This window comes from Chrysochloris asiatica, unplaced genomic scaffold (genome assembly GCF_000296735.1).
Source record: "Chrysochloris asiatica unplaced genomic scaffold, ChrAsi1.0 scaffold00028, whole genome shotgun sequence".
Taxonomy (NCBI): domain Eukaryota; kingdom Metazoa; phylum Chordata; class Mammalia; order Afrosoricida; family Chrysochloridae; genus Chrysochloris; species Chrysochloris asiatica.
Genome location: NW_006408546.1, coordinates 20,209,050 through 20,221,165, shown reverse-complemented (window position 1 = coordinate 20,221,165; position 12,116 = coordinate 20,209,050). Strand labels below are relative to the sequence as shown.

Below are 12,116 nucleotides of genomic sequence, written 5' to 3'. Positions count from 1 at the left end.
AAAAGATTGAAGTTGTCAAGGACTTCATTCTTCTTGGATCAACTATCAACACTCACGGAAGCAGCAGTCAAGAAATCAAACGACATATTGTATTAGGCAAATCTGCTGCAATAGACCTTTTTAAAGTGTTGAAGAAAAAAGATGTCAGCTTGAGGACTAAGGTGCACCTGACCCAAGCCATGGGTTATTGTCAATAACTTCATATGCATGCAAGAGCTGGACAGTGAATAAGAAAGACTATAGAAGAATTGATGCTTTTGTGTTATGGTGTTGGAGGAGAATATTGAAAGTACCATGGACTGCCAAAAGAACCAATAGATCCGTTTTGGAAGAAGTGCAGCCAGAGTGCTCCTAAGAGGTCAAAATGGCCAAACTTCATCTCTCATACTTCGGACATATCGTTAGGAGGGACCAGTTGCTGGAGAAGGATATCATGTTTGGTAGGGCGGAGGGTCAGAGAAAAAGAGAAAGACCCCCCAGCAAAATGGACTGGCAAAGTGGCAGCATCGATGGGCTCAAGCATGGCATCAATGTGAGGTTGGCCCAGGACTGGGCAGAGTTTCGTTCTGTTGTGCATAAGGTCACTATGAGTTGGTACCGACTCGATGGCACCTAAGAACAACAGCAATGAGTTGGAACCGACTCCACAGCACACCACCACCACCACCACCACCACTTGTGTAAAACTCTAGAAGGCCTGTTTTCACTCAATCTACAAATATATGATGAGGACTTTTCATGTATCAGATTTTGGAGTCTAATGTATTTAATCATCTACCTACCCATCCATCAAAGGAGCTCTGGTAGTGCAGTGGCTACGAATCGGGCTGCGAACCGCAAGGTCAGCAGTTCAAAACTACCAGCTGCTCCGCAGGAGAAAGATGAGGCTTTCTGCTCCCATAAAGATTTACAGCCTCGGAAACCCTGTTCAGGGTTGCTATGGGTCGGAATCAATTCCACGGCACTTAGCAACAACAACAACAACCCATTCATCACGTTTTTACTGATGCACCTCTATGACAAATAAGATACACTTCTAATTTTTTTTTTTTTGTAGTTGCCATGAGTTTAATTCTGACTTGTGGCAACCCAATGTGTCAGCACAGAGCTGCTTCCTAATATTTTCAATGGCTGATTTTTCTGGAGTACATGGCCAGGTCTTCCTTCTGAGATGCCTCTGAATGGACGCGAACCACCAACCTTTTGGTTAGCAGCTGAGCACATTAACCATCCGCACCACCAAAGAGCTCTCACACATACAGAGGTGACACACACATATGGACACATGGTAAAAAATGGATACACCATGAGCAAGAGATAGGGTCTGTGTGTGGTGCTCTGGGAAAGACAGATGTGGAAACACAGCTGCTCACCGGACTTTGTCACATGCTTTCTCCTCTCACCTGCAGGTCTCGATTATGGTTCTCACAGAGGAGCTGTAGAAAGCGCAGAATGGGCTGCATGATGGTGATGACCGCACTCATCTCCAGCTCGTCCTTCGTCTTGTCTGCGGTGGCCTGGGCGCCCTCCGCTGACTGGTAGTGGTCTTCGGGGTCAGCCTCCCTCCGGAAAGTGGTGAAGGCTTTTCTGGTGGCAGCAGAAGCGTCTAGGAGCTGATCTCGGACCTCCTCTGTTATCTGCGTGGCAGGCTCCTTGGCTGGAAGACAAGGATGAGAAAGTAAGCGCTGCTTAAACCAAAGATGCGATACAGAAACCGTTCGTGTTCACAGGAGATTCGCAAGGCTGGCAAAACACATGGAGGAGTAACCATCTTCTCTCAGCCCTCAGATAGGATCTAAATCCAGTCAAGCCCTGCCAGCTTGCTCAAGGCACTAACATTTCACCTGGGTTTGTTCTGTGTTTGAGAGGAAAAGGCATAGGACAGGTTCTGTCAACCTAAGGAACCCATCCATGGCTTTGGGCCTCAGCTTTTTCATCTGTAAAATGGGGAGACGATTGGTGAATTCTACCTGGAGAGCACTGCTGAAAGGTTCAATAAAGCACTAATTATAATAGTTACTTATTACTATTTCAGCAATGATGGGGCACTTCACTAAATGCCAAGGCACTCTGATAAAGTACTGTTTCTCATGTGCTGTGAGTCACAACGCTTGATGGTAACCAATAGCAACAACATCAGCACCACCAGTCCCCCTAACCGCCCTGTGAGGAAGCCTGCAAGGTAACAAGGTGTTACATAAGAGACAGCAGCTAAAATGTCCGGGTTAGAATGCTGGGGTTGCAGCTACTAGCTCTGTGTCTTTGACTAGTTAATAACTATCGCTCTTCCTCAGTTTCCTCATCTGCAAAACGGAGATTATGATTTTTATCTTTTGTAAATGGTTGGCTTAAGTTTTAGCTGAGTTTATACATGTGAAGAACTCTGAACAGTGCCTGGAATACTAGAAATGTTCATCATTCTTCTTTTTCTTCTTGTTATATTTATTTTATACCAAAAGGTCAGGCAGAGGTTTGAACCCATCAACTGCTCTGTGGAAGAAAGATGTAGCAGTCTGCTTCCACAAAGATTACAGCCTCAGAAACCCTATGAGGCAGCTTTACTCTGTTTCATAGTGTAACAATGCGTCAGAATCCACTTGATTGGGGATTGGTTAAAGGTTCTCAAGCAGGGCGATTTTGGCCCTCTCCCAGGAATACCTGATGGAGTCCTGGTGTGGTGCCAAAGGATAAGCACTCGGCCTCAAGATTGGTTTGAATTGTAAGGTTGATGGTTTAAACTCACCAGTCACCCCTTGGAAATGCTATATAGGCTTGCTATGAGTCAGAATCAGCTCACTACAACAAACCCAGGAACGTTTCATAGTATCTGGAGACTTTTTTCATTTTCATGACTTGGGGGCAAAAGGTGAGAAAATAGGGTGTTGCTGGTTTCTAGGGGGTTGTTATAAGATGCTGTTGAGTTCATTTCAACTTATAACATCTCCATGTGATAATGTAGAACTTCTCCATAATGTTTTCTAGGTTGAAACCTTTATGGGAGCAGATCACAAAGTCTTCCATGCAGCTAGTAAGTGGATGGGTGGATGGGTGGGTGTGAACAGTCAACCTTTTGGTAAGCAGTTGAGCACTTAACTACTGCATCACCAGGATTCCTGATAGAGGGCAGGAATGTTACTAAACATTTTACAAGACAACCACACAACAAAGGATGATACTAATTGTGCTGGAGTTAAGAAACCCAGTTCTCAACGTAAAAAAATCAAGGTCAGAGTAGGTAATGAACTTGTCTATGGAGGTGTAACTCCAAGACGTGTTGCCCTCCTGTGTACAGGCCTGCATACAAGAGGCAATTACCTTTTTTTCGTGAAGGAGCATCTCTGTCTGTTTCGTCATCTTTCTTTTTGTTTCCCAGATCACTGGTGTTTACTGTCACCGTTGCCTTAATCTCTTGCTGGGCCACCTTCATTCGGTCATAGAAAACTTTGAAGAATTTCTCTGACTTCTTGTCTTCTGTTAGCCGGCAGAAAAAAGAGTGCTGCCAAAGAAAACCCACAGACTTTAAACACTGGGACGTATCCGTTACTACTAACACCCCTTTCTGCCATTGAAAACGCCAAAACCAAGTGGATATCACAGTCTGCCAACAAACCTCAGAAAACTTCTCAGTTTGGACCAAGCTTAAACACTCATTCAGACATCACTGTATCACTGATTCTAGGCCTTTAGAATTAGGTGCCATGGATTTCTTTACAAGGACTGTCAGAGAAGCTTTGAAGTCTGCTATGGTGTGGTGGACAGATTTTAGACAACTAAGAATATATACGCACACACACACACACACAATAGCTTGATTAACAGTGGCAATGAACTGTTCTCGGTGATTACAGAAGGGTCAGATATGAACATGAGTACATGCCACCAGTCTTTGTCCAGCTCATTATCTGATCAGGATGACACCTCTCCGTTGTTGCTAATTACTGAGGCATCAGCTGACTCAAGGTGCCCTCAGTGCAACAGAATGAACTTTGGCCCACTTCTTCTTTGACATCTTCATGATCATTGGAACGCTCCAGTTCATTCATTGCTGTCTTCCTATACGGGGTCGCTATGAGTCAAAACCTACTTCATGGAAGGGGGTTTGGTTTGGTGTTCAATCTAGGAGGCCTGTCTGCCGTTACTTCAGACAAAACCATACTTATTTTGCATACAGCATGCTCATTATTCATTTTTTGCCAATCCCCCTTTTCTTTATGCATTATTTGTGTTAACTCACTATGCCGCTTTTTTTTTAACATATTGCTGACTTTTCATTTCTATGTCTGATCACATGGAAACTTCACTTTAGGGAAGCACTGATTTTCTATTACTTGAAATGTAAGCCAAAAGTATTTACTGCTAGATCAACAGTGATACACAAAATTTAACTTGTCTCATTTCATGATAAAACATCATTATTAGTCCCATAAATGGAGCATTGGGACACCATGCTGAAGTCAGTGTATGAATGTACACAGCACTGCACATTACTAAGTAAGAAATGATCCTAGGCCTGAAACGAAAATAACAAGATGTTTGTGTTTTATTGCTGTCATCAATCTCAAACTGAAGCATAATTATGATTAAAAGTAATATTTTTGGAATTTTATTTTTTTACATCTGGGCAGGAGACTAAAGAAAGCGTACAGAACACCATGTTTTACCTGATATGTGGCAGAAATGGTCAAAGAGGCCAAAATTCACTTCTGGAAATGTCATGAGACATGTGCAGCACGTATTTGGACAAACTATGCCACAAGGATTTCCTTAATTGCATCATTTCTGGACATTCTATATGTGGATGCAGTATTTGCACGCACGCGCGCACACACACACACACACACACACACATACACACGGAGCTCTGGTAGCGTAGTGGTTACAAATCGGGCTGCGAACTGCAAGGTCAGCAGTTAGAAACTACCAGCTGTTCTGCAGGAGAAAGACGAGGCTTTCCGCTCCAGTAAAAATTTACAGCCTCGGAAACCCTGCACATGGCCCACTACTCATCTGTCAGTTTCCCGTACTCAGGGGACTTGCCCGTTGCTCTAATGCTGGAAGTGGAATTCCATCTATCAGCAAGGTCACCTGTGGTAGACAGGTTTCACTAGAACTTCAGATTAGGACCAACTAAGAAGAAAGACCTGGTGATCTACTTCTAAAATTTAGCCATTGATACCTTTATGAATATAGAATCTTGCATGTGTGTGTTTATATTGTTTTTTTGTTATGTGCCGTGGAGTCAGTTCCGACCCATAGCGACCCTGTACAGGGTTTCCGAGGCTGTAAATCTTTATGGGAGTAGAAAGCCTCATCTTTCTCCCACGGAACTGCTGGTAGTTTCTAACTGCTGACCATGAGATTAGCAGCCCAACTCGTAAGCACTAAGCTACCAGAGCTCCTTGGGCCATGTCTATGTTGTTGTTGTTAAGTGCCGTCGAGTCGGCAAGAGTAAAATGTATAAAGTCAAATGTGCTTCACAGAATTGCATACATAAAGATGGTTGAAAAGGCAAAGATTTAGGTATGTATAGTTTATCACAATATTTTTTAAAGGGCTCATGAAGCTATGCACTCAATGCTATGACCGAAGTTCAGGACTGACTGAGATGACACTGGACTACAGTGATCTCAAAGTCACCCTGGAAAAAGGTGACTTTCAATTCAGGCCTTGAAAGACAGGGAAGGCTGGTGAGAAGAAGCTCAGAATTAGCAGGTAGCTTGCCTCTTGGGATTCACATTTGGTTTTGGACACACTGCAAGCAATAGTATATACTGTTGATATAAAGCCCAATACGGTATCACAACTCCATTTATGAATATTCACTTTTCACCCCTTTAGCAAACACCGCACGGTTGTGAATTATTTACATAAAAATACAGTATAGTCATTTTCAGATGAACAAAACAAAGCTCCAAACAATGTATTGCTTCTCCTATGGGATATTTCTTCCAATTTCATATCTTCCCCCTTACAAAAGGTAACCCAGGCCTTACAATTCGAGAAACAGAAACAGAAAATCTTAGCAGCCTTCAAAAGCTCTCTAAGTTACCCATCTCTCCCCTACACACACTCCCAATGCCTGATTCAGCAGCTTCTAGGACCATGTACCCATCTGCTGACATAAAACTTCAGGGACTTCTAGTCACTGGCTGAGACATGACATAGACACCTATCTGTCCTGCTTCCCACAAAGCACTTCTTAACTGTGCCTTTTCTTCTCCACCTCTCTGCTCTCCTCTAGCTTCTAGCCTCTAGTCCTTTTCAGTAGACCATAACAAATACACATAACATTTCTACTTGTGCCTCCTGGCTCTATCCTTTACCCTACACCTGCTCCCAAACACCAGAACACAAGCCACCATCCTCATTCTTCGTGTCATCCAGTCTTCCAAGATGTTCCCTATTTGAACCATGCATATCTTTTACTGTCCCCTTTAAAACCAAATCAAAGGCTACTGTCATCAAGCTGATTCCAAGTCTTGGAAACCTCAACCTTACAGAGCAGAACTGAGTTCCAATTTTCTTGACTGGGGGGTGCAAATGGTTTGTGATCGGCTACTAACATACAGGTTGGTGGTTTGAACCATCCCAGTGGTGATGCAGAAGAAAGGCCTGGCGATCTGCTGTTGTCAAAATGATAATTCAAGAAAATTCTAAGGAGCAGTTCTATGTTTAACACATGGGGTTGTCACGAGTCAGAATGGCAGGGGTTTTTAAAAAAATCTTTATGGGAGCAGATCACCAGGGCTTTCTTCTGCGGTACCACTGGGTGATTTTGAACTGCCCACCATTCAGTTAATAACTGAGCACAAATTGTTTGTACCACTTTGGGTCCTTGCCATCTTCCTTTTCTGCCTTTTCATTTCTTTTCAGTTTCTCACGGTTCCTTCCTGTCCACTAGTTTACTGTGCACTGTGATACAATGCACAGTAAACTACCAGCATACTTATGGGAGCAAAGGCAGGTCCAGACTCTGACCCCATGAAACTGACAGACCGGGAAGAAAAGACATAGTGATTCAATGATCATCTTTGATGTTGTTATGTGCTGTTCCTCATCTTTTTCCCATGGAGTGGCTGGCAAGTTCAAACTGTGGACCATGTGGTTTGCAGTCCAGTGCTTACTGTGTGGAGCCACTACACTTCCAATCATCACCCTAATTACTATGGAAATATAAAACAGCCTTTTATCCCTACTACACTGACCTACTAAGGAACTCTGGTAGCGTAGTGGTTACGAATCGGGCTGTGAGCCGCAAGGTCAGCAGTTCGAAACTACCAGCTGCTCCGCGGGAGAAAGATGAGGTGGTCTGCTCCCATAAAGATTTACAGCCTCGGAAACCCTGTGTAGGGTTGCTATGAGTCGGAACTGACTCCACGGCACATAACAACAACAACACTGACCCAGAAGACGGCTGCTGAACATGACTGTGACAAACACTCAACAGCTATTTCCCATCTCTCCTGGCTTTTCCTGTGGTTAGATCCCTTCTCCTTCAGTCTTCCGCCCACATCCTCAGTGTGGCTGTCCCTGATCTGTTGCTTACTTTCACGTTATCTATCTAGCTTTTCACTCCAGCAGATGCCAACCGATACACCTCTTGATGAGAGAAGGGCAAAGGACAACCAAGGATTACTCACTTCTATATATGGTGTGGCACTGTGTGTTAATGCGCCAGACTGCAAAGCCATTTAAACTGCAAAGTCAGCGGTTTAAACTCTCCTGCTGCTCCTTGCAAACCCTATACAGGGTTGCTATGGGTCAGAATTGACTCGATGGCACTTCACAACAACAATGTATGCTTCTAAGTGACCAGCATACTTATTTTGTTTCTCTTCATAGCAATTAGTCTCTAAAATTGTCTTTACTGTTCACTGACTTGCTCTGTGTGTAGCTTACACAGAGTAGGCGCTTTCTAAAGGTTAGAGATCTCACCCATCTGAGTGTGTAATGATTACATATGAGTAACGAATGAAAGAATGAAGACAACCCAATGGTGGAACAACGGTGCAGCTCCTCTGAACTGGACCCCCTCATCAAATCCTGCTTATATTTGCTGAATATAACCAAAATAAAACTCTGACATAAATTAATTCTAGAAAATTCTTCAAACATGAGAAAACAAGGTCCACATGCTCACTTTTTTGAGAGCTGATACACACAGAACTAGATGTGTGGGGTTAAGAACTCAACCTTCAACCACCTAATTATGGAAAAGAAAATTTCCACCAAGACAAGCCAAACAACATCTCGCCCACACAGGGTCACAAGGGCCATCAGCAGGCAGCCGTCCAGGATGAGTGACTTTAATGAGGCCCAGTAGTCTCCTCACAGCATGGAGGAATCTTACAAAGCATTCAGGGGCAATCTGGTCATTCAAGAAAAACACCGGCACTTTGAGTGAGTGATAAAAGCCCTACCATCTGTCATCTATGGCTCTGTCACACAGCACACAAGGATAGCAAGCTACAAACTACATGGCTTCAACTCCAGCCAGTTAACTCAACTGATATGCTCAGAGGAAGGGAGCCAGTTGTGAAAAGAGGGATGGGCAAGGGACAGAGGATTACTTGCTTCTGTATGTTTTTCTGCAATTCTGGTGTGGGAAAAGTACAGGCATGCTAATCACAAGGTCAGTGGTTCAAACCAAACAGCCACTCCTCCGAAACCCTATGAAGGCTAGTCAAGAGTCCAAACCGACTCAACAGCACTTAACAAGAACCTATGTTTGGTACCTAACCAATAATAGGTAGTAGAAGATTTGAGTCCACCCAGAGGTTCATTGAAAGAACGGGCTTGGTGATCTACTAAAAAATCAGCCACAAAAAAGGCTATAAGGAGCTCTGGTAGCATAGTGGTTATGAATCGGGCTGCGAACCCTTAAGGTCAACAGTTCAAAACTACCAGCCAATCCACAGGAGAAAGATGAGGCTTTCTGCTCCCGTAAAGATTTACAGCCTCGGAAATCCTGTACAGGGTCGCTATGAGTTGGAACCATCTCGATGGCACTCAATAATAACAAGAAAAAGGCTATGGAGCACAGTTCTACTCGGATGTACACAGGTTACACCAAAGGAGCAGTAGATAAGGGCTTGGCTGCTGAGAGTCAACATTGATCCATCTGTTGCAGGTATCTATACCGGTTCTCATTCCTTCAAGGAGTTAAGGCAGCTTTATCAACAGAGCATGGGCAGCAAATAATAGAATGGATGGTAGGATACAGAAGACATGAGGAACCATAGAAAACCAGAACTGGAAATGCTTAGTAGTTAGACATAAAACCATCAACTACAGGGAAATCATTCAGGGATGTTTCAGGTTAGGCCTTGTTGTGCCTAGCCTTTCAAGCTGAATAGAGGCTATGGTGAAGTGAGTTCCTTTATGTGGCCTTGTATCTTGGCTCTTTGAGATATATGCCCCTAAGCCCTGAGGGGTTACCTTAAAACTACTTTCTACCTCAGACGGTCTGTTTCTTCAGCCAGGTTGACTGGCTGAGTAAGCCATAAACAGCTTGACCTTTTGTCTGGCCCTAGGCTTTAGCCTGCCCTGTGATTCCTTTGCACCTGGCAGGGATTGGTCAACAGACTATGCAAATGAGGTGGGATGTAGCCCAGAACATCTGCTGTGCAAATGTAGTGTCTGTGGTCTACCTAACCGGGATTGGTCAATTTGTGGTCCTGGTGGACATGTCAAGCCTTGAAGTTGCCCAGAAGTTTATGTACTTGTGCAGCCAGAGTCACTGAAGTTTTTCAGAGAAAGAAACAAAAGAATGAAAAAAGAGAGAAGAAGCAGAGAGGCAGGCAGGCAGGAGCAAGGAACCTCCTAAAAGAGCTACAGTATGTTCCAAGGCCCTGAAGACAGTAACAGGTGAGGAAGGGGCCCAATGTCAGAGCCAGCGGTGATGGGTCCAAAAGGGGCCCAGTGACAGAAATAGCAGACCAAAAGTTGGCAGGGCCAAGAGGAGGCCTGCATGGTTCAGAGAAGTTGAGGGAGATGTCTTGCACTGAAGAAGTAAAACTTTGCCTCTATGTTTCCTGATACCAAGTTGTCCCCTGTTACTTAATAAACTACTTAACCCGAGTATGGTTTGTGAGTTCTCTGTGGTCATTTTAACTGATTATTGAGCCCAGGAGAGAAGTAGAGAGTGCCACAAGGAAGGCTGATGCTAAGAACTGGTAAAAAGGTTGGAGGATGGAAGTACATCTGGGCCCTAAATCATGGGTATCAGTTTGCAGTGGGGCATGGTCATCAGCCTCACTCCTGAAGTTAGATGTGTGTTCACATGCCACTGGTATGACACACAGAGAATTCCACAGAGTCTAAGCCAAGTTATCTTTCTTAATATTTAAAGGGGAAATACTACTTCATGGGAAGAAAAATGCTGCTTCACAAACAGGGTAGTAGTGTAGAGTTCCACTCACACAGCCTGCTTCCCTCACCACTAACTCTGACTGAGGCTAGTCACCCAGCCAGTTTGAACCTATGTTGTTCAAACAGACTAGATCAATGAACTCACTCAAAATACTTAGCACAGCACCTTGGTATTTTGACAGTTTTTGTTCTTATGACCTCCCTTACGTTGTTATTGTTAGGTGCCAAGTTGTTTTTGACTCTTGGAGGCTCTACGTGACAGAAGACAACTGCCTATAGGGGTTTCTAGGCTGCACAGTGTGCAGGACAGAGTACCAGGTCTTTCTCCTGTGGGGCTGCTGGGTGGGTTTGAACAATTAACCTTTGGTTAGCAGCCAAGCACTTAATGCTTATGCCACCAGAGGTCTTCCCTTTCCAAGAGTATAACCTTCCAGTGAAAGGCTTCCTGGGAGCCACTATGGCAGGACAGCAGAGTGGGGGGAACTCTATGTCTAGTGAGAGACCTGGATTTCAGTTCCACCATATATTAACTAATATCATCTTAGAAAAATGACAATATGCCTGAAATTCAAATTCTCTCACCTGTAAATTGGGGACAGTAATACTATTCCATGGGTTGTTGTGAAGTGCCGTTGAGTCGATTCCGACCCATAGTGACCCTGTATAAGGTTTCCAAGGAGCATCTGGTGAGCTTGAACCACTGACATTGCAGTTCAAATGACTTTGCAGTCTGACACATTAACCCACAGAGCCACACCAGGACTTCTCATGGGTGGTATTACAGATAAAATTATGCTCTCCCCCCAACCCCCAAAGATATGTTAAAGTCATAATCCCTGGTATGCAGTTTTTGAAAATGCTAAAATCACTTGAGGTCAGTCTGGGGTAGGCTGGGCCCTAATCCCATGTGAGTGTGCTCCTTAAAAAAGAGAAGAGACCCAGAGACAGAAAGACGGAAGACGGCCGTGTGAAGGTAGTTCTGCTGCAGCTTTGAGCCAATGAGTGTCTAGGACAACCAGCAGCTGACAGACAGACAGATCCTTCCCTAGAGGACAGAGCACTGCCCATGGACATGCTCAATATGAACATCTAGCCTCAAGAACTAGAGATTTCTATTCTTATAAACCACCTCGTTTTTGGTACTTTTTGATGACACTCCTAGGGAAAAATACAGGTGGTTATGAATGCTCACTGAAATGCTCATAGGAATAGATAGTCAACATTATCAATTGTGTACTGGGTGTCAAGAATGTGGGATGAAACCTTCCCAAACACGATCTCACACAAACACCCTGCTGAGGTTTTTGAGGGATGAAACAACAACAGCAATAAGAAAAACCGTTCCCATGGACTTGATTCCAACTCACAGCACCCCTGTATGTTGCAGACTGGAACTGTGCTTCATACGTGCTTGTGTCTGTTCACAAGCGCCTTCTAAGCACCTCTGGGTAGGTTCGAATGCCACTTAACTGTTTGTACCACCCAGGGACTCCAAGATGTAATGTATGTGAGGTGTTTAAAGGCTTATCCAGACTGTGAAAAATGTGCCTGTTTGAAGAGTGGGGGACAAGGGAAGGGGTGCATCAGAGAAGAGAGACAAGGGCTTAAGGCTCAGGTCTCCTGACTGAGAATCAAACAGAGGTACTCTGAAAGGGAGAACTCTGGCCTTCAGAGGGAAGCAACGGCGTCTTTGATGAAAGAAGTGGAAGATGGCGGCAGTGTGGGGGCAGAACCAAGACACATCA

General features: G+C 44.2%; 1 protein-coding gene across 2 annotated transcripts in view; it reads right to left on the bottom strand.

The window, feature by feature from the left end:
• Positions 1-12,116, bottom strand: part of ITPR1 (inositol 1,4,5-trisphosphate receptor, type 1) — a 437,331-nt gene that overhangs the window by 103,447 nt on the left and 321,768 nt on the right. For both annotated transcript variants that reach the window (XM_006846621.1, XM_006846622.1), the window contains 2 exons: positions 3,316-3,496; positions 1,404-1,657 (listed from right to left, as the gene is read on the bottom strand). In XM_006846621.1, the coding sequence (XP_006846684.1) occupies positions 1,404-1,657; positions 3,316-3,496 (435 nt within the window). The remainder of the gene's footprint in view (positions 1-1,403; positions 1,658-3,315; positions 3,497-12,116) is intronic.